The sequence below is a fragment of the Chelonia mydas genome, chromosome 9 (assembly GCF_015237465.2).
Source record: "Chelonia mydas isolate rCheMyd1 chromosome 9, rCheMyd1.pri.v2, whole genome shotgun sequence".
Classification (NCBI taxonomy): domain Eukaryota; kingdom Metazoa; phylum Chordata; order Testudines; family Cheloniidae; genus Chelonia; species Chelonia mydas.
The window spans coordinates 74,889,798-74,913,539 of NC_057855.1; the positions used below are offsets into that span (position 1 = coordinate 74,889,798).

A 23,742-nucleotide genomic window follows, 5' to 3' on the forward strand; every position below is an offset into this window, starting at 1 on the left:
AGGGTATGTGTTTGTGGAGAGCTAGGAGGGGGAGCATGGGGAGGTACTGAGAATGGTAGGGGAGGGAATCTTAGACCAGGCTGGCAACGACAGTCCCATTCCAGCCCCTCTGGGTCCCATTCCTTGCTCCCCAGCACAATTGCAGGCACAGTGGCAGCTGCTCCAGCCCCTCTGGGGTGCTGCTGTCGCCTCTGCTCACCACCTCCCTGGGTAGGTACGAGTTTATATGGGAGCTAGTCCCCTTCCCCCCTGATTCTGCCACCCCGTCTCCACTGATGTCAATAGATTTACACACGTGTGAACTTGGAATAATTCAGTGGCAAATCAGGCCAATTAGTTTTACTTTTTACACATTTGTAGGATCAATGTAACACAACAGACAACATAACATCATAACAGAGAACAATTTCACACCTTTTTATCCATCACAAAAAACCTTGTAATGTGTTGAGCATAAAGCTCACAAATTACAATTTAAACAAAATACCAGAACATATATGCTTCAAATGGACCTTTTACAATTTAACACAAAATTCAAATGATATATTTTTTTAAGAAAGCACTTAAAACCTTTACACTTATGTGCTGACATCAGGTTACTTTAAGCTGTAAACTTTGAGAAGTTTTTAGTATGATTAAATAAAATCAGCATTACAATTTCCAGTCATCATTATAATTATTAAACAGATTGCAACATTGTAACAAGAAATAATGTAAACATGTAGCTCAGGATACTGGTACTGAAAAAAGTCTCTTAGAATTAACTCTGTAGAGATTTTTATGTGCACATTGTAAAATAGATAAGAACTGGAGAAGAAGTTACAGTATAGTATCTTTCAGGTTGATGTCAACGTTTTGCAAGCAGCAGTCTAAAAATATCACATCCCTGTTTTAAATTAATTTACAGAATCAGTACTACCTTTAAAAAAATCTCCAGGTCCATACCGCTGCTAAATATCAATGTAATTTATTCAATGAAATGTTTAAAAAGTTACATTTTGTAATTGTGTGCGTGTGTATATATCAAATTATTACCCTCCAATAACCTCCAAAATTGAAAGACTACCTCTAGGTAAGAAATACAAGACCTTTTCAATAAATTAAAAGGGTTTAATTATACCTGAGACATTTTTGCATATTGGTGTCTTTGTACATTTACCTGTAGGTACTATAGTACGTCCTTTGTGTTTTCTTAGAACCTGAAACAAAGCCCATTGAAGTCAATTTAACTAATTCCATTAACTTCAATAGGCTTTGGTTCAGGAACTCATTTTATAATCCGGATGAATTTATAAACAGAAATGTGTCAGAATTAAAAAAAATAAATCTGAGCCGTTGTTATGTGATTGCTTTATGCACATCCTCAGCTATTTCGTTATAGGCTGTACTTTTCACAATGAGATCTCCACTACTCAAATAAGTATTATAATCCTACTAGACACAGACGTCACATTTATAATGCGTCTGCTTGTTAGTAAAAACTGCTAACATTCTGAAATGTTTCCCCAGTTAATGGTGGGTTGGGTTTGCACGGGCTGTAAGAAACCTCTCCTTCTTGGCAGACCTGTTTTCTGGTTCTTCAGAAGGTCACAACATTTCTCCACAAAATTCTAGTAATGGCCAAGGAGGTTTGAGGGTTTCTTGATAAGTTAGTGTAACATTATCATGTTAAGACCCCCAGTCCTGCAATCACCTACGCATGTGGACTGATATTTTCAGAAGAACCCAAGGAAAGGGGTCCAACTCCCATTGAAATTCCATGAGATTTACATGGCTAACTCTTTTCGACTTTGAAAATCCCAGCTGTGCCTAACATTACCCTTGTGAGTGGTCACACTGAAGTTAATGACACTATAAATGTGCTGAAAGTTAAAGCCTGACCATAAGTATTATCAGGGTCATGTCTAAATGAGTTTACATGGGGTTATATGGTGCTGTTTATTTTGGTGAAAAGCAGAATAAAATTACAGATTCAATATTTTATCTAGCGGAATCAATAAAAATTTACTACACCAGGTATGTGGATTACCTGGTGTTTTACCAGGGGAAATTTTCTGCAAGTGCTTAAGTGCCATATAACCTTACCAAATACAATAAGACAGAAATTTAAACTGCCAATTTTTTTAAGTACAGTTTACACAAGTGACAGGATAAGAAATCTATGAGCATAGTGGGGGAAGTGAAATGAAATGTGCCCTGAGACAATCAATAGGGCATATTTGATAAATCAAGAAAAGTAACAGATAATAAATAATGTATTCATGATGGAGATCACATGATTAATTTGCCTCTAAGTGGATTATTGCACCCTTCTTCCTTTGCACAATCATGTCACATGCATCATTCCATATTATTGAGTAGTTTTTATATTGCTCTACATTATACAGAAAGGGGCTAGCCCAAGTGCTGAGATTCAGCAAAATCTTGTTTAAAAAACAGCTGTTTATGTTCTACTCTACAGACATTTTAGTGTCAGTAAGCAGAGTTACATTTCATTGGCAAGCAAATGATCATAGATTTTAGAAAATATAAATTTGGAAATGTTTGAGTTAACATACCAATACGTAGCATATTTCTATGTAAAATAAATCAAACATTTTGCACACAGGAGATATTTTTCTAAGACCTGGGAGTTGTCTGTATACAGGTAAAATATAGTCAACACTTTAAAATATAATGGTCAGCCAACGTGGCATGATGTGAAATGATGCTACATCCTGTAACATCATGAGCTCTTGATATGGCGGAGTGACATATGAAGCATCAGAAATAAGAAAACCTGATGTTGACTAACAGCTTTAACTTTGTAACAGTATCCACTCTAAATGTTTTTGTAATTAGTGATTTTTTTTTTCAATTCCTGCTCCTGCTTCCACTTGAGTCATTGGCAAAACTCAGTTAGTTTCACTGGGAACAGGATCAGGTTAATTAGCCCCAATCCTGCGCACCATGAAGTGAATGGCAAAACTCCCATTTACCTCACTGGTGCAGGATCAGACCCATTGTAAGTATAGGATACATTAGATAACCCACGGGTGGAGTTCCAACAGCATATGTTTCAGCTTTCCATATATATATGGAAGATAGACAGAAATTTAAATTTTCTTTATTTTCTTTATTATTTCTTTCTTTTTTTTCAGGAGCTATCCAGCATGACCAATTCTAGAATGCATTACAGCTTTCATGGAACAATTGGTGCTAGGAGGCACTTAAGTGACATGTTTAAAACTTATCTTTGGTAAACACACACACAAAAACTTGCAACTAATGTTTTATTTCCTGATCATGAACAAGATTTTAATTTGCTATTAGTATATGTGCACGCACATCTAAATGTATACAGGACATTTCTAGTATAAAATGTCATATCAAATGCAAGAACTAAGAACACTTTTTTAAAATCACTTCAAAATGACACAGTACTGTTCTGGTGGGGTTTTGTTTGTTTGTTTTCATTATTACCATACGCTCTATATTTACGCTTACTTTTTTTTCCCTGGTCAGTATCAAATATGTATAGAAAGAAAGCTTCCACATGCTGAATGTTCAATTTCTTCCTCATGCTTTTAATATACTTTTCATAACTAACTGTGCAGAATAATTAAATCACCTGCTTATACAATCTTCGGTATCTGTAGTTCAGACTCAGGGCCCAATGCTGCATTACATGCACACTCAAATTTCCTACTGAAATCAACGGGTGCACAAGAAATACAGGATAGGGCTGCAATCTGGAATGATCCTGCAAGGTGCTGAGCACTCTGGTGAATGACCTCAACTGCTAATGTCCTTAATGAGAGGTGAGAAGTGTTCATCATCTTGCAGAATGGAGCCCGTAGAGAAACACTTAACCTATGAGGGTATTTCATCATTTCAGTCAATCAATGCAAATTCCAAAAATGATTTTACAGTCTGCATTGCAAAATAGACTTTAGCAGAGTTATATGAGTGAAACTGAGGAACAAATTTGGCCCTGTAGGTTCAATATATCCATAATATCAATGTTTTCTAAATCTATCATCTTTAAATCAGGTGTTTCTACTGAACAACTTTAAGTTCTGTATCTTAGTAGCATATTTTTTCCAGCTGCACTATTTAAGTTATGCTAATGAATGGTTTAGAACCTAGAACAACTGTGTATGGCACTTGGTACAATTAGAATTGTTAATATCTTTCTCTTTTTGGCCAAAAGGGATAGACAGCTCAGTCACAGAGTATATCTGCTTTAAGAACATATGACGGTCATCATAAACTTGTTGAATAATGGCCAGTGATTTTACATATACATAAATTATTTCATGATGTGCTTACTGACGGTTTCAGCCCTGACTGATTAAAGACCACTGGCAATCTGCACAAAAAATGAAACTGAGTGATGTAATACTTGCTGTAACGAGGCCTTTATTTTGGACAAGTGCGGGAGCGGGGTGGGCAGTGAGGAGGCTAACTTTTACTAAACCATTCCACTTTGCATTTGTATATGAAATGGATATGGCTGATAGAGGATAGGTGGCTGTCCATGAGCAACATAGTAATTGCTGAAGTTCCTGTCACTGATATATGGAGCGGGCTGATAGTAGCATGTTACGTTGGCTGCATTGGGGATGATGTTTTGTTCTCCAAGTACTTTTAAAGCGAGAATTGTAATCATGTTTAGAGTTTGTCGTCGTTCATGTCCCATGAGACAGACTGTGCTCTCATTTACAACTCCACGCAGAGTCATCAGGTAGTCATACTTGCTCTTTTCTTCCCCAATGAAATGGTTGCGCAAATAGGACTCAATTTTCCTTTGCTGCTCAGCCACATCAGGAAAATCAATGAAGAATCTGGAACACATATAACGTTCTAAAGATTTAATTTCAGCCTCATCTGCTGGCTTAAAGTCACGAACCAGAAGGTTGCTGTATTTCAGAAGGCCTCCACCTCTGATTTCTTCAGGATTCCTTGTGGAAATAAGTTTGTATTTTAAATGGTCCATTGCCTCATTGAAGTCTCCATACATGCTCTCTGCAATAATGGTGGGATGTAAGTCTTCTCTCAATTCACATTCCGTATCACTGTAAACATTTAACATGGAGTCCAGTATTATTTGAAAGGAGTCGACGCTAAATTCAAACTGTCGTCTGAGTGAGTTTACAAATTTTAGTTCTACATTCTTCCCACTGTTGTTTGACAATGAGATGAGGCTCCAGCGGTCATGATCAGTGGACACTTTGACCATCTTTTGCACATATGCATCTTTCATAGTCTGAGCAGTGATCTTTTCTTTATTGACACATTTTGGTAAAAAGTCCAGTAGGCAATTCAGAACTGCCTCCTTAACAACCTGAAATTCTTGTTCACTTGGTAGTTCAACACCAAAAATGATGTCCAGGTCTTTGTAGCTAGTTCCATTCTGTTTCACAAGGATGTGACTAGCTGTTGAACCATTCAGGCGGATGTCTCTAACAGTGATTTGCTTCTCAGTAAGCTGCTCCTTTACGACATGAATGATATCCTTTGGCTTTACCTCTAGTGTTGGAAAATTTCCTCTTCCATGAATGGGTATTACCTCAGTTAATACTTGATCCAGTATTTTTATCTGATCCCAAGTGAGACTACTGAATCTGTGATCTAAATCCTCAGTCATTGTGAAGTCAGTTGGTTAACTAGGAAAAAACAACGGAAATATTAAGAGGAAAACATTAGGGATACACAAAAGCCTGTCATATGCCATGACAAACACACATCTTACCTGTAGAAGGCACAATGAGAAAGTAATACATTTTACATTGAGCTATACCATGAGCTGGATATCTGACTAAACCATTGCATTTCATTGGCCATAGTTGAATTTGGATTTTCTCAAGGTTTAACCCTATCCAATAACATTATATTATTGTTTAGTCCAGTAACTAAAATACTCTGAAGTAAATTTAGGAAACAGTATATGATTCAGTGCAAAACCACTCACAGATTAACAATGTGAGCTTCCTGGTTGTTACAATTAAATTCAGTACAGTTTTCAACCTCCAGAATTAAATGGGCAAGTTCAGTTCTGTAGTCCTGAATAAAAAGCATCCATATACACATGGAACTGCTGAAGTGAATTATTTAACAAAAACAGAAATAATGCAAAATATTGATCTTCATGTATCTACCTCAGTATTTCTAATGCATTTGTTGTTGTAGTCTTCTAAATGCAGGGGTGCACAGCATCTCATATTTTTTCTTTTCTTTCATTATGGCTTAAGAGCTGGATGCTGAGGAATCTCTGGGCAAGTCTATCTGACCTATCCAATTAACTGTCTGGCAGCACTGTGCAGACCTTGCAAGTTCTGGTTCGCAGATAATGAACCCACCTCTGGTTTGCATTGAGGTTTGCCATTAAGTAGAACCTTTCTGGAAGCCTCTCAAGTCAGTCTCCAATATTTGTGACTGGAAATCAGTATAAAAGGCACTGGGTGAAATCATGACTTTAGCAAACTTAATTTTTATTTTTTTTTAATTTTTTGCTTTTACATCTTTATATTAAGATAAGCAGGCAGTTAGACCAGTCTGTGGATTAATTGGTTTAGGATTATAATTCGAAAAAGTTGAAAAAAACAAAACAAAATGTTGTGCTTAAGATACTGCTAACTGAACATGTCCAAAACATTATTTTCATGAAGTTTCATATGGGTTTTATGTAATTAAATACTCTCATTTTGAGAGGGTAAGTATGTACACTACAAATGTAATTAAACACAGTTACACAATTAGATAATTAGGTGTAATTATAGTAATTACATAAGTAGTGAAGAACTGCATTCAAGAAACTACAAAGTGAAAAAAATTCACAGTTGAGTGTTAGACTTCCAATATGTAAGGCGAGAGTCACTATCTTAACATTACCAATTACTAACCTAAATATTATTATTACTGAGTGGAAAATACTCTCCACATTTCTAACCTTTTCCCCCAGAATCTATTACTCCGCTACTAAATAAATACTAATGCCATTTTGTGATGATTCCCCTGTTGCCTGCCTAAGCCTCCTCAACTCCTCTGCAGCAGTTAACCACCAAAAACGTACTTAGTAAAGGAGTTTTATTGCTGAAACGCTATCAATCTTCTCCCTTAAAGGTCATACCATTTTTCATCACTCTTCCATAACTCCCATCATAACTCATGCATTGATACTGTGATTTGTTGATAACTTTTCAATTAAACTCAATGTTTGGGCTCTGACTCAGTGTGTTGAGTCTGAAGCTGCATATTGAGGCTGTGTTTGCTCTGACTCACTGGGTGATGGAAAGATGGATGGACCCTCCTGCACAGCCCAAGAGAGGATGCGATCTTTTGTTAATATGCTCACTCATGAGACTATCCAAATATTCAGGAATGAGCACTAGAAATTCCCCACCATGTGAGAGCTTGTTGCTCAGACATCTTATGGACGTAGGTTTAGATAAGTACTAAAAATTGGCTTTGGTTAGTGGAAGCTATTGTATTTTCCTGTACATGCAATGTAATTTTTACTCCTATACTGCACAAGCAGTTGAAGTCTTGTTTTTAGAATACACTGCCCTTGGTTTTGTGGATGATTAGCTTGTATAGGTTTATGTTAAACTGAAGATATTCATATTTTGAAATTTGTTCCTTAAATTGTGTCAGCTGTTTATAATTATAATTATAAACAGTAATAAATGAGTTTAATGTGACTACTTTCAAAACACATTACTGCAACACAATAGAAGGATAAGGAAGACAACTCTTACAATATACCTGAGCACTATATATAAACAAAACTGATGTTTCTTGGTGGCAGTGTAATTAATCGAACTTCTTCTAAAAGTAAAATACCAAATTCCTTCGTTACAATGACTTTTGGATTAGTAGGTGTTCATTGTAACATGGATATTTTATTAAGTTGATACATTAAATTGTTGGAGCTTAGAACCAAAAGGTCACTATTAAATAACAGACAGGAAGACTTTAAAGTGTAACTATAAAGATTTTGTAAAAGAAAAAGAATGTTTTACCATTATACTAAAAAGAAAAGGAGTACTTGTGGCACCTTAGAGACTAACCAATTTATTTGAGCATAAGCTTTTGTGAGCTACAGCTCACTTCATCGGATGCATACTGTGGAAAGTGTAGAAGATCTTTTTATACACACAAAGCATGAAAAAATACCTCCCCCAACCCCACTCTCCTGCTGGTAATAGCTTATCTAAAGTGATCACTCTCCTTACAATGTGTATGATAATCAAGTTGGGCCATTTCCAGCACAAATCCAAGTCGTCGTCCCTCCCCACACACAAACCCACTCTCCTGTTGGTAATAGCTTATCTAAAGTGACCACTCTCCTTACAATGTGTATGATAATCAAGGTGGGCCATTTCCAGCACAAATCCAGGGTTTAACAAGAACGTCTGAGGAGGGGTGGGGGGTAGGAAAAAACAAGGGGAAATAGGTTACCTTGCATAATGACTTAGCCACTCCCAGTCTCTATTCAAGCCTAAGTTAATTGTATCCAATTTGCAAATGAATTCCAATTCAGCAGTCTCTCGCTGGAGTCTGGATTTGAAGTTTTTTTGTTGTAATATCGCAACTTTCATGTCTGTAATCGCGTGACCAGAGAGATTGAAGTGTTCTCCGACTGGTTTATGACTGTTATAATTCTTGACATCTGATTTGTGTCCATTTATTCTTTTACATAGAGACTGTCCAGTTTGACCAATGTACATGGCAGAGGGGCATTGCTGTCCTGTAGTAGAGTCTACATAGCCAGACAATCAGACAGAGACAAACACCTACAAGATCTCTATCAAGCACTCTTACAACTACAATACCCACCTGCGGAAGTGAAGAAACAGACTGATAGAGCCAGAAGAGTTCCCAGAAGTCACCTACTACGGGACAGGCCTAACAAAGAAAATAACAGAACGCCACTAACCGCCACCTTCAGCCCCCAACTAAAACCCCTCCAACGCATTATTAAGGATCTACAACCTATCCTGAAGGATGACCCAACACTCTCACAAATCTTGGGAGACAGGCCAGTCCTTGCCTAAAGACAGCCCCCCAACCTGAAGCAAATACTCACCAGCAACCACATACCACACAACAGAACCACTAACCCAGGAACCTATCCTTGCAACAAAGCCCGTTGCCAACTGTGCCCACATATCTATTCAGGGGACACCATCACAGGGCCTAATAACATCAGCCACACTATCAGAGGCTCATTCACCGCACATCCACCAATGTGATATATGCCATCATGTGCCAGCAATGCCCCTCTGCCATGTACATTGGTCAAACTGGACAGTCTCTACGTAAAAGAATAAATGGACACAAATCAGATGTCAAGAATTATAACATTCATAAACCAGTCGGAGAACACTTCAATCTCTCTGGTCACGCGATTACAGACATGAAAGTTGCGATATTACAACAAAAAAACTTCAAATCCAGACTCCAGCGAGAGACTGCTGAATTGGAATTCATTTGCAAATTGGATACAATTAACTTAGCCACTCCCAGTCTCTATTCAAGCCTAAGTCATTATGCAAGGTAACCTATTTCCCCTTGTTTTTTCCTACCCCCCCCCCCCCGACGTTCTTGTTAAACCCTGGATTTGTTCTGGAAATGGCCCACCTTGATTATCATACACATTGTAAGGAGAGTGGTCACTTTAGATAAGCTATTACCAACAGGAGAGTGGGTTTGTGTGTGTGTGGGGGGGGTGGGGGGGGGGACTTGGATTTGTGCTGGAAATGGCCCAACTTGATTATCATACACATTGTAAGGAGAGTGATCACTTTAGATCAGCTATTACCAGCAGGAGAGTGGGGTTGGGGGAGGTATTTTTTCATGCTTTGTGTGTATAAAAAGATCTTCTACACTTTCCACAGTATGCATCCGATGAAGTGAGCTGTAGCTCACAAAAGCTTATGCTCAAATAAATTGGTTAGTCTCTAAGGTGCCACAAGTACTCCTTTTCTTTTTGCGAATACAGACTAACACGGCTGTTACTCTGTTACCATTATACTGGTAAGTACAATATTTTAATTTTTTTTAACATACAGTATTCCAGTTCATCCAGGTATAACAGCTGCCAATGTTCTGTGGGTAACAAATAACCTCCAAACCTTCCCCCAAAGAGGAAAACTTAACTGACACATAAGCAGTGAGTAATCCTATTGACTTCAGTGGGGCTATGTACATATTTAAAGTTAAGCATGTGTGTAAATGTTTGCATGATTAGGTCCTTATAGAAGAAAGCACGAAGCACTTTTGCTTAGAGAACTTTGTTTCTTAAATTCCATTTAAGGTGAAGAAAGGGACTTGACTGACTTTAAAAAATGGACTGGTTATTTGAAGCTCATCCTCTGGGTGCATATGAAATATGAGCTGTTTGACTAGCTCTGTAATGGAAAGCAGTAGCTTTATTGAGGATGTCTGACAACTGAACAAGCACATCACTGATGGATCAAGAGATAAGCCCCTCCACTGATAAGGAAAATCCTCCCATTTTCTTTCGGGAAAACAAAGTATCAGCAAATTGTAATGATGTTATTGTAACATTTCCTTGCTTCATTTTATTTTCTAATCCACAGTGACAGCACATGAATATTGATGTTCCCCTTCCCCTCTCTTCAGTTATATACAATCTATATATTTGAAAAATTTCAGGTAACTTGTAAACTTAGGTACAGTTTTGGGTGGTTGCTAAAGCATTTATTTTTATTTTTAATATTGCTTGTAAGGGGCCCCAATTCAGCAAGCTATCTAAGCACATACGTAACTTTAAATGTGTGACCAGTCCTATTTAAATCAGTGGAACTAGTCATATGCTTGATGTTTTAAGCACTTGCTTAAATACCTTGCTAAAGCAGGACCTAAATAGGTTAGTATTTTGTTTGTTTTCTTAAACTGATGCTGAAAAGACTTTTTTCATGTGTTAGACTCAATCCCATAGTCCTCACACAGCCCAAACTTCCCCTTAGTTTAGTGTGACATATATAGATTCGTAGATTCCAAGGCCAGAAGGGACCATTCTGATCTTGTCTGACCTCCTACGTAGATAAACGCTGTACACCTGTATGAGTTTAGGGTAGACAGTATTCAACATGAATACTAAAGAAATTGCCCTTCTTCATATTCATTCCCTATGTGGCTATCATTGCACATTTATAATATTTACTAAAATCTGTTATAATGAAAACTGTGATCCTCCCTCCACAATCCTTCTCAAATCCCAGTACCCTGGGCTGGATTTAAATTGGGTGACAGCATAATTTCTTACATTCCCATGGGAAATATTTTAGATAGAAAATCTTATTTCAGTGGAGCAATATAAAAGGTCTTGTGAAATGCTGTCATGGATGAGAATTTCCAAATTCTAATAATATTTTTTACCAGTTTGTAACTTTTAAGGAAGAGAGCTACATAGCCATCAGATTTCCACAGCCCTACATCTCTAGCTATCCCCTCCTGCACCATGACAAAGAATTTAACTTTGCAAAAATTTTCTGAATGTGAAAGCATCTCATATGTTTTACATTCAATGTATTCCTCTTTTAAAAACTCTAGGTGAACAATGGAGGGCTACATGCTGACTAGAAGCATTACAGTGAAAGAAAGGAGAAGTCTTTGAATATTTGTGTTGGAGACGTTTAATTTTTCTCCCAAGTAACTGATTCAAGTTCTGGGCTATCCTTGAGTAGACAGCATAAATCATTCCAAGTGATAAATGGTTTGTAATGTGGAAAAAATATTTCCAGGGGTGGGTATGAGACCTTCAAACACATTTCCACTAAGTGTATATTAAAGGCCTGATCTAAAGTCCATTGAAGTGAATGGATAAACCTCCATTGATTTCAATGAGCTTTGAATCAGGCCCCCTGTTAGAGAATTTGAATTTAGTTCTACAGTGGCAAATAGTTAGTTCTACACTACGTAGTCCTCAGGTACAAGCAAGTTCCACCAAAAAAATAGATATGGAAAAAGAAAACCTTGCTGACAAGCGGTGTCTACTTCATAAACTTCCAAAGAAATCTAGATATTTAAAATCTGGAGGACATTCTCTTCCAATTTCAGTCATGTTTTGACTATAAACTTTTTAACATCCTCTTTTTATATGATCTATCTTACTGTTTCAAAGTATTTTCAGGGGGTTTATAATATGCTAACATTTTCAAACAGAACACATCCAAAACAATTTTTGTAAAGATATGCTTGCTCTATTTTGATCTCCTAGCTTTTATCAACACTAAGTATACAAACAAGCACATTGAATATTTTGATGCTCCATTTATCTTTACTTTTTTTCTGCACTTGACACAAGTCACTGTGAGACCTGTCATAGATTACATTCAAATGTCTCATCAGCTACATTAATTAGCCTTGCTCTATTCTATAATATTGTGATTTTTTCCCTAGTTCTGTGTTTTGGTTCACCGTACACTGGCTATCTCCATAGCTAATAACTTCCGTGCCATTTTGTTTAACTGTATAGCTAATTTAAAGACACGTTTCTCCATTAGGTAGGAACCTTTCTTGAAGTAATCTGCATTGACTTCAGGAACTACGCCAGCATTGGCAAGTATGCATTTCTATTCACAGCACAAGTGTGCATGAGCGAAGTTTAAGCAATAATGGAGCAGAGATGAGGCACCCCAAGTAGGGAAATCTTCTGACCAGCCCCAATATAATCTTGGTTTTCAAGATCTTTTCCATTAAGATAATGTTAATGGGTGCAGTGAGGAGATTATTTGCCTTCTTATCCTGAGATTATGCACGAGTTGCCATAAATCAGTACAGTTACCATCTAGTTACTCTGAAATAACAAACAGTAACTCCGGGCCATCTGTTCTCCTGTGAGAAAAGGTTGCATGGCACAGCAAGTAAACCTCAACAGCAACCAAGTACTTCAGGCTGTACTACAGCATATCACCTTCAAGGATAGAACAAGTGAGTATTCAAAAGAGGAACAGGAGCATAACCAAATAAAATGTGCCTCATCTTTCTCCCAACCAGATGAAAGCTATTGGAAAAGCAGCACTGTCATGCACACATGCACTTTCCCACGTACATCAGTTTCCAGAACTGTGAATCATAGGAGCAGTGGTAATATACCCTGGCACAAAGCTGTGGATTTGGGAAAGGGAATCCCACAGCTTAAGGTGAACAAAATCATACAAAATGCTGTCCAAAGGACTGAACAGGTGGTTGGCAGAAGGGGTTAACAGATGAGTAATGAGGAGCTTGCTTTGTGCATGCAGCACTAACTTGCAATTCATGTTGCTGGTTTCACACAGATTATTTCTTTTTTCCCCTCAATCTTTCTATCATGTTGCAGAACATTCTTTTTTAGCTGCATGCGGATCTACTTTCAGGTTACATATTGTATGCCATTATACCTAAGTAATCCCTTTCATGTAGTATAGTCGTTTTTCCATTTAACTTCTTCCCTACATAGCATGCAAGGTACACCAACATATATGATTCCTGATAAAGAATGTGGCTTATAGCACAACTTTCTCTTGTAATATAACATCTACTGCTAAGTTAAAAACTAAGGTAGAATGCCCAGCATTAGATCTACTTTTGGCTATGATCATTTCTATTAACTTATAATGACACTTACTACATTATGTAAAGAAAAATACTTTTACTCTTGAATGCATACTACAGGCTCACTAAATTATGGTACCATGTTTCCAGGAGAATGGAAACAAATAGAGACTTACTGTGGTAGGAATATTGCCAATCATGTACTTCAGTAGAGTTAATAAGATGACTCACTGGGTCCTTTGGTAAAAATATGAATCGTCATCTTGTCACCGATAAAAACATGAACCACCCAGGGAAAGCTGCAGGAAAAAACAAACAATTACAGTCTTTTTTAGATTAAATGTTAACTACTAGTCACCTGCTGTACATAATAAATCATGCATTATGGCTTGACAGCGCTGCAATCATGACAATAGCCTTGTAAGTCATAAATGATAAGGTAAGAGCTATGAATGGGAAAATAGAGCAGTACTTAGAAAGAATTTGAGCTTCAGGTCATTCTTAATCCTCTGCCAGTGTATTTACTCAGGCAGTAACTTGCAAGGCATTAATATTTTACTATTTCTCCGAGGGATTAAAGAATTATTACTTATAAACAAATTAACAGAGACACTGTGGAATTATACAAGCGAAGAATTAGAACCAATAACAACCCCAGCAAAATTAAATATTTTCCTTTCACAAATGCAGAGCAGGTTATGTACATTTTCCAAAGATGTCTGCGAATCACAGAGGGCTCTCATTCCCTTGGCAAGCCAGACAGCAACCAATTCATTTAAGACAAGCATAAATGGCATAAGTGGGAACTCCATGCAACTGCGTGTGTTGCATGGACTTATGGCCAGCTCTGCATAAACTATAAGGAATTTTTATTAACACTATATATGTGTGATCACAAAAATCCCTTTTATATACAATTACTATTTAACATTTGTTATTATTATTTAACATTTGTATTACTGCAGCACTAAGGAGCCCTAGTCACAGACCAAGACCTCAGTGTCCTAGGTGTTGTATGTACACAGAACAAAAAGGTGTTCCATGCCCCCAAGAGCTTATTTCAAGAAACACTGACAATCTGATCATTTTTAATCTTTCCTCCAACACTCAGTTATTCCAGCTATATATGTCCCAATGTGTATAAACTCTAAGAAACAGCAAGTACCCACAATCCATCACAAGAAGGGCTCTAGGGATTCTGTGATCCTGCAACCACAGAATTTATTCCTTTCCACAGAAGTATGAGCCACAATCTCCACTTTTATTTAAAAAAATATTTGTTTCTAATCTTTATGATTGCAGAGAGAACCTTGAAAACATGAACTGACTGTAAACTGAGGCAGTGATGTCTACCTGAGTCTGCAAAGAGCCCAAAATAATTGCTCTGTGAGGTGTGAGCTGCCTTATTAATTTCAATTAGGGCCTTGTGGGTTTTTCGAAGACGCCACAGAACTCAGATTTTGGCTGCAGAATATGCCAGTTAGCTGCAGTCAGGAGCCTGACATTTTGTTTTCTGTCTCCTTACCCTGGATCTGCCTGCAGCTCCCTTTTGCTCTCCAGCTCTTCACAATGGTCAGCTAATTACAGTGCACACTCCCTGTATTATTCCATGGAGCCTGGCAGCGCAGAAAAGGAGCCAGAGCAGGAATCCAGTTTGCAGACAGAGAGTGAAAGAAGGCAGAAGTGTAGGCTGGCAGCTGCAGAAAAAACGCAGCAGCTGAGGCCCAGGGAGCCTAGGAGATGATGGTTACAAGCTCTCGCTATCCCTGGGAAATACTGTCCAGGAGTCCTGCTCAGAACCTCCTTTCCCTGCCAACTCTGAGAGAGCAGAGTTGGTCAGACCAACTAGAGAGCATAGCAAAATACCCATCCTCAAAAATAATCACTGTAAAAAATAAATGGAGAAATTTCACATCAATGAGTATTTTCAACAGTGAGGTATGGCTGTGTGTTTGTGCAGGAATGAGAGATGATGGATATTTCATGATGATAGAACTGATATTGCACTAGAACTTTGGGGTTGCCATTGTGGCATTTAGGGAATATTCACAAGGTAGGACAGAGTTTTGCTATGAAACATGCAAATTTTCTTATTCTGTAGTATGCTCATAAAAGCAACATCTGAGGCTAAATGCTTAAGCTGTTCTTTGGATATTGATCTCAGTAGTGGTCTATTGCTGATTCATATGCTGCAGAGAAAGACAGTGTATCCCTTAACTATTCTACACTCATATTGTTCCCAATATTTTTCAAAATTAATAAATATTCAGAAGCTGCCATAGGCAAAGTTTGGTTTTGTTATCTCAAAAAGAATACTTTTGATTCTTGAATACAAAATTTGGGCTGTGATTATGACAAAGTAGAGACACATGCATTTTAGACCTAATTCTAAAGTCCTGTATACATAACGATTGATAGAACATTGTGACAATGAGAATGGCCCAGTAGGTAAAACATGGGATTGGGTTTCTAGTGTTCTGTTCTCTGATCTACAGTTGACCCACTGTGGGGCAGGTCACATGCAGTCAGTTTGTTAAACTGCTGACTCTCCATGCCTGGGTATCCACTTTGAGACATGGTGGCACAGATTTTCAGAACTGTTAAGCTCCTGCAGCTCCTATTAACTTCTGCTGGAGTTATGGCTGCTCATCCCGTCTGTCTCAAATTGAGTACCCAGAAATTGAGGCATTCAAAATCAGTGGCCGGTTTCAAAAATTCCGGCCTTTTATCTTTCTGTGCCTCAGTTTCTAAGTGCAACAATTGTATTTATTTCTTTAGATTAATACAAAGTAAAACCTATCCTTTCTCTCCAGCACCATGACTCAATTTAAAATTCTCATATCAAAAATACCCATCAGTATGACTAATCTCCAGCAAACGCAGGCAAATTACAGACTGAAACAATCCTCCTTTTCCATCTATTAACCATCCTCATAATTATCTCTCCTTTTCAAGTGATTGGGGGGGTGGGGGGGGATGTGAGCTTTGCAGTGTGCCCTGAATGTTATCAAATTTGGACTACTGAAGACAAAGGAGGGAGGAGGGTACAAAGCCAAGGGGCTTTGGATGAGATGTAAAACTAAGGACACAGCCACTTGGAGTCCATAAAGATCTCCTAGTTGCGTTAAACATGTTGTTCTGTCTAAATTCTAATTTAGGAAGTTGCATTCTGCCTATCTAATTTGTCTTCACTTCCTATTCTAAGATCCACCCCAGAATTAGCTGCATTTCATGACAGAAGAAATAATTTCTGTGTATACTCTATGCATAGTGTGTGTAGGTTTTTTAAGCGTTCTGGAATCCTTTGTGATGAAAGATGTTTTTTTAAAAGTTAATTCATTATCATTATTGAAACAACAAAACCACTGCTGTATAAAAGCATAACAACAACTGTTGTGTCTAATAAGCAGAAACTTATTTTATTCACCTTTAAAATATCTGTTCACATTGTGATGATTTCTCCTAGTGATAAAAATTAGTTTACAAAATGTTGATGCTATTTAAATATATAACAAAACCATCTGAATGCTAAAGTAAGCTCACTTCAGACCACAGTGGGATGTCAACATATCTTTATTAAACAGAGCTTCTTTAATTTGGCTGTTACTGCTGTAACAAGCTTTTAATTTAAGTATTTTTGAAGATAATTTCAGAGCCCTAAAGTAATGTAGTCCTGGAACCTATAACAGGGTACATCTTGCATAACTGATTACTCATAAAATTAGTTTCCTCTTCATGGGTAAATTTGCCTTCAGTTGTTTGGGATTTTTTATATAATACTATAATTACATACATACATACATATATATTTACACATAATTTATATATAATTACTAGAACTACTAATAAATTATGAATTCATGTTTATATTTTCCAAATTACAAATACTATTCCATGACTACAAAATGTAATACTGGACTTTCCTTTTAATGCTACATTTACTTTATAAGCTACATTTTTGAAGTGGACATAATACATGAAATATTTTACTAATTTAAGTATCTGCTGTACAAGAGTTTATTCTTAATTTTGCATCAGTAAAACTCCCCTACAGCACTTCACATAACATAGCTCTTTTGTAATTAAAGAAGTCTCATTCAGCAAGAGAACAAGTTTTTTCTACAATTCTATAATAAAGTAAACTGCATCATTTCATTCAAATCATATCAGGAAGAAGGAACAATGCCGCAACCACAAGATCATAGTATTGCTGTTTTTCCATGCTGAAAGAAGGATGAAATGTCACTGATGACGTTATTGCCACACTGCTGAAAGACAGTAAAACTGATGAACCAAGGAAAAATGTGAAGCCTAGCACAGATGTGTGTGTTCATCAGTTTCATGCTGCCATCAATAATGGATGTTGAATGCCATGCAGTTGATGACATCAACTTCTAAGATAGTGTTATTCAAGCTTCCTATCACCCAAATTTATAAAAAGAGGAATCACCATGGCATTTGGATGTCCAAAAGCCAGGCCCTGTATGCCAGGTACAGATGTAGAGAAAGAGAACAATGTAGAAAAAGATCAGCTAACATTGTCACTAACACTGTAATACTAGCTCTGTAGTATTGTATAGAAAAATCACAGCCTTTTGTTGATATTTGGTAGAAGAAACAGTGTCTGCAGCCAGATACTTTGAATAAAAACAACAATAATACTACTAAATTCTATTTTATCAGTGGAATTCTATTTATTGATATTCAATATTTGTAAATGCTAGTTTTACAGATATTTTATATGCTACATTCTAGTTTTGTAGATCAGTGGCCTGTGGGTAAACTGCTGATACCCTGTGATAACTGATGTAAATAAACCTGTTTTTTCTTGAAAGGTCCCTGAATTTTTGTCTCCTGTCCCTGCATTGATGCTTGCAATAGACCTTTGTGTAGTTACAAACTCATTCTGGCTAATGAAAAGGAGTCAGCTTAAATACTGAGTAAAATATATGAAACATGAGAAAAAACAATAGACACAGCGAGGCGGGGGACACACTCTGTTCGAACACCCATGCTGCTCCTTGGAAATCAGTGGGATTACATGGGTCCTAAGAGCAGAATTTGGTCCAAAATTGTTCATGATCAAACATTTTACCATAATGCAACAGATCTGTCCCCTAGATCCTGTTCAACACCACAGAACCATGCATACATTTTGTTTGCCCATGGTGCAAGAGCCAAATTTGGCCCAATATTTGGTTCCAAATCCTATAAAGGCTCCATGGGCTTGATCCTGCACCATTAATCCAATGGAAGGTATACCATTGACTACAGCGGATTACCATTGACTTCAATGGGAGCATCAGCAAACCCCATATGCAGAACTCCTACCAAAGTCAATGGGAGTTCCACACACAGAAAGATAAAACAAATCAAACGAGAGAGTGTGTTTTGTTTTTGTTTTCCTTATATACTGCCTTTCATTTAACATTAGCCAAATCATACAGTCCTAATACAGGCAACGCTTGTACAGGAGTTTTATTCTGAGTAAGAACTAGAAAACAGATCCTCTTTCTTTTTTGTTTTCTTTATTATGTATTGTGATAACATGTTTGAAATTCATAGAAGTTGTAGACGCTGAACTGTTTGGTTTCCATATACAATATATTTAAATGGCAAACTGTTAATCAACACTGGACATACAACAGATAATGTCACCTTTATACATGCTGACTATTGCTTCTCTCCACAAGTAGTCCCAATGGATTCAATGGGATCCGCAGAATAATGTAGTACTCAGCATGAGTGAGGGGTGGCAGGGTATTACACAAAGTGTCTATTGACAACTTTCACCATACCTCACCCCATTATGCCCAAAGACTGAAAAAACCTGAGGGAACAAATTCATTCTATTGCTACATCCAGGCAGCTTCATTTATTTCAAAGGAGTTCCATGAGTATAGCTGAGAGCAGAATATGATCATCTTTCTGCTCTATTGAAAATCTGAAGTAATGTCTTTGAAACCAACAGAACTACTCTGGATTTACACCAGTGTAACTGAGGGCAGAATCTGTCCCCAGAACACAGATGTTGGAGGAAAGTAAGCACAGAGAATACTGAATGTCACTATTGTTGTGTGTAGGAACTAGAATTTTAATATCTTTTGAATATATTGATATAAATCCTGCTTGCCTTACACACAAATAAGTAAACTTTAAGGTAACTTTAATATAATTAATCAGGTGATTTGCTCCATTTTTGATGTCTGTAACACTACTTGGTATGTTACTTGTCCCTCTGTAATGGTTGGTCAGTAGTGGACATGAGCCTACTCTAGATACTCACGACTGGAGTTCCTTCTTAACTGAAGTAGTAGTCTTACTTTTAGCTTTGGAAGTTCTAGGTTCATTCCTCTGCCCATGAGGACAGTCATTACATTACTTTCATTTGTATCATTTGAATAATTGCTCTCCATACAGTATATAACACTGTATAATTTATGCCACTATGAGGCAACAAAACACAATGCACAGAAAAAAATTGCTTTTAGACACAGACCAGAGCAAGGATCGTGTGTGAGCTGCACCTGTGAGGCTTCATGCCTCAGATACACCCCTTTGAGGCACAATTCCATCTCTGTGTCAAGGGGTAGTAATTTGATGCTGATATATACCAACAGGAAATTACAGAACTTGCCCACCATCACTCATGCTGTTTCAGCTGTGCTGGCCAGAAAATTGTTGCCCAAGCTCCATCCAGTCACCCCGCCATACCTGCTCGGCATCCACTTACGGCTTGGCTTGGTTTGGTTCAAAACGCCCTGAATTCAATGGAAAGACTCCCAGTGACTTCAATGGGCTTTGTATCAGGCCCTTCCTTCTGTGTGCTAGCTAGGTGCATAGTTTGGACAGCTACACAAGAGTGTAAGAGGTGGGGTTCTTACCCATCTGTATGGCATGTAGTCCAAATCACAATATGACTTTAAAGTTCAAGAACACACAGTTTAAATCTTAGTCAGGGAGTCCCCACTATCCATTCACTTTGATTTCTCATTCATTTTCTGAGTTAACAGTGATCCATGTCACTACTGACAACTACATTGTGTTTTTTTAAATCAGTCCTGAAAAACCTGTTCTTTGGAATAAAGCACAGAATACAAAGCATATGCTTGTTTAATAAACCATCTTCCTTATGATGGAATAATAAGCATGTTTAGTTTTAAGAGTTAAAAATGTACCATAAAAAGATGTATTGGCAGGGCTGGGCAGAAGGAGATAAGGAGTCCCAGTTTATTTTTTGTTGTTGTGAAGGAATTATGTAACAAATGTATAGCCCCCATCTTTTTCTCATCACAGGTTGTTTGTGAGCCAACCTTGATTTCTGCAAATGCATTCCTTATTTAGAAGTCATCACCAGATAGTTTCTGTGAACAAATTGCAATCCATTGTCTGTCTGTCCAACGACAGACCCTGAGCTCCTTGGGGTAGGGACTGTCCCTTTCTGAAAGGGCTTAACACATCACGAATGCTAAATAATTAATAACAACATTGGTTGCTATTTACACTATTTGCAATTTATTTGTACTGTGTGATTTACCACCTAAGTCACATGGTATGATTTCTACTTCCTAGTTGGATGGATAATGAATAGTGAACAGCACACTTCCAGTATGATTTTTTGGGGAAATTATCATTTGTGCCAAAATTCATAAAACTTTTGGGATTTATCCAAATGTCCACAAATAAACCACTACTAATATGCAGTGAATGATAAATCCCAACAAATTGCAGCAAAGCAAATCTGCCACATTCATTCACAAAAATATTCATAATTCACTTTTTGCATTATTTAATCCGCTGTAGTGACACACACTAGACCCCAAAGTCATGTAGTTACTCTGGATTTTACACTAGTGTAACTGAGATCAGAATCTGGTTCATAGGTTATAAGCTAATTTATCAGTTAAATTCACATCTACAACAGGATTATTTTTAAGTCTGAGTTCTTAAATGCTACTATAAACTCAACTAGTGTTCTATTCCTATTTAGAAACACTGAGACACTAAAGTGACAGGAATCATTTAAGTAGATAGTAGATAGACAAGGTGGGTGAGGTAATATCTTTGATTACACCAACTTCTGTTGGTAAAACAGACAAGCTTTGGAGCTCCACAGAGCTCTTCACAAGTAGCTTTTGTTTCTTAAACTAACTGAAGTTGTTCCAATCAAAGATATTACCTCACCCACCTTGTCTCTCTCCTATCCGGGGACCAACACTAGATTACAGATGAATGAGTTCTGGGCAAGTGATGATTCCTCTGGGCAAGCTGATGGATCTAGTTTTGAGTTAAAAACCAAAACCAGGAGACTGTACACACCATGACCAGATAAGATCTAAACATCGTGTAAATAGCTGGGAGGCTGTTTTCACCCTCCTATCCAAAGGGGACTATCATTTCCTAAATTTTTAACTGTTGGTCTCCTATTGTTTATGCCAGGTGCCAGCTTCAATTGGTTATGATTACAAAAATTTTTTTTTAAAATCAACAGATCCCTTGCTTTCCAGTGAGGAAAATCATTTTAACCAGTGATTTATTTGTGAAATCCTTAGTATGGGAGAAGTTACACAATGGTCTTGAAAGTAGAGACCAAAGCGAATAGCTTGTTGTAATATTTAAGCGAATGATAAAATACATCACTACAATACAAAGCACGAAGGAAACATAGTTCCTTGGGGCAGCGAAGTTATTGAACAATTAGATCTACAGAACAGTTTATGTTGAGCGTTGGGGGAGGAAGGGAAGAAATTTCACTTGCTGCTTCACTCCAAATAAACCAGTGGGCTCCCCATTGACCCCTATTTCTAATCCTCCCTTACTCCCAAAATAGAAAGTATAGAGCAATGAACCCAAACCAGCGGTGCACACTGTGTCTCCAGCTTGTGCAGGCAGGAGCTGGGGTGAGCAGCAGCCGGCACGAAGCAGCCGGCACGAAGCACCATTACCTGCTCTGCTGTCCTGCGTGCCATCTGCCCACAACCCCGCCCACTCTTGCGAAAGAAAGAAAAGCCCAAGGGTCCCTATGGCCCCAGAAGGCACCTGTAGTACAAAGTACGACTCGGGAATGCCAGGTGCACGGGAATCTATAACATCAAAGGTAAAGGGATAGCAGCCAGGGAGCCTAGTGCACCACGGAGCCTATAGAGCTCAGGATCTCTTATCACGCAGGGAGCCTAGAGCATCCAGGGACGCTATAGCACCAGAGGGAGCCTATAGAACTCAGGATCCCTCGGCACCCAAGGACTCTTCGAGCACCCAGGGACCCTGCAGCACCAGAGGGAGCCCGCAGAGCTCAGGATCCCTCAGCACCCAGGGACCCTGCAGCACCAGAGGGAGCCCGCAGAGCTCAGGATCCCTCAGCACCCAGGGACCCCACGAGCACGCCGGGATCCTGTGAGATCAGCGTCCCCGCAGCGCTCAGGGGCGCTACGGCACCGACACGCACGCGGCGGCCGCCGGGACTCACCGGGCTGGAAGCTGCGCCCCCTTCTCGCTCCGTCCTCTCTCCCTCTTCCTCCCCACGGTCTCCGGGCGAGGGAGGCGCGCCCCTCACCGCCCCGTCCGCGCCGCTCGGGGCTGGCTCAGCCTGCGCCGCCGAGGGCGCCCGGCGGGGAGAGACAAGCACAGGCGCAGGGACGCGCCGTCCCCCAGCGCTGAAGCGGAGCCCGCGGGGGGAGAAGCGGAGAGTCGCCGAGCCTGAGCCGCCGCTGCTGTCCGCGGCCAGCCTGGTGCTGAAATGAGCCACCGCCCCCTCCCCCGGATCAGCCCTTGTAGCGTAAACCCGTGGCCATGGCAACTCGGCGTCACACAATTTAAGGTGGCGGGGACCTGCGCGTGCCAGGGCAGCCCCTGCTCGGCTGCCGCGCCCGGGCCCGCCCCCTGGCACCGCCCAGCGCGAGCCCTCCGCCCGGCTCGGGCACCCCGCGCGCCCGCCTCTCGCGCCCCAGGGCGGGCTGCAGCGCTGAGCCCCTCAGCCCCCCCTCCCGAGCGCTGCCATGGCTAGCTCCGCGGGGTGGGGGCGGCTCTCGCGGGCATACTACGCGGCTGTTACTCCCGCAAGAACCTGAGTTCCCGCCTGTTGGGGGCTGGGGGGGCGGGCGGTGGCTGGCTCCTACCCAGAATAAACAGCAGCGGAACCGCCCCCCACCCCCAAGTTCTCCTCCCCATAGTTATTCTCTCTCTCTCCTGCCTCTCTGC

The 23,742-nt window shown here is 39.1% G+C and overlaps 1 protein-coding gene across 1 annotated transcript; it reads right to left on the bottom strand.

Annotated features, from left to right (window-relative positions):
• Positions 1-201: 201 nt before the first annotated feature.
• Positions 202-23,342, bottom strand: TENT5D (terminal nucleotidyltransferase 5D). Its single transcript, XM_043522931.1, has 3 exons — positions 23,012-23,342; positions 13,722-13,844; positions 202-5,648 (listed from the first exon to the last, which is right to left on the bottom strand). The coding sequence occupies exon 3, from the start codon at positions 5,627-5,629 to the stop codon at positions 4,454-4,456; it is 1,176 nt and encodes a 391-aa protein (XP_043378866.1). The 5' UTR covers positions 5,630-5,648; positions 13,722-13,844; positions 23,012-23,342; the 3' UTR covers positions 202-4,453.
• Between the last annotated feature and the right edge of the window lie 400 nt (positions 23,343-23,742).

Bases quoted from the DNA above. Each gene is read 5' to 3' on its own strand.
- TENT5D (XM_043522931.1), bottom strand. From the start codon at position 5,629: ATGACTGAGGATTTAGATCACAGATTCAGTAGTCTCACTTGGGATCAG.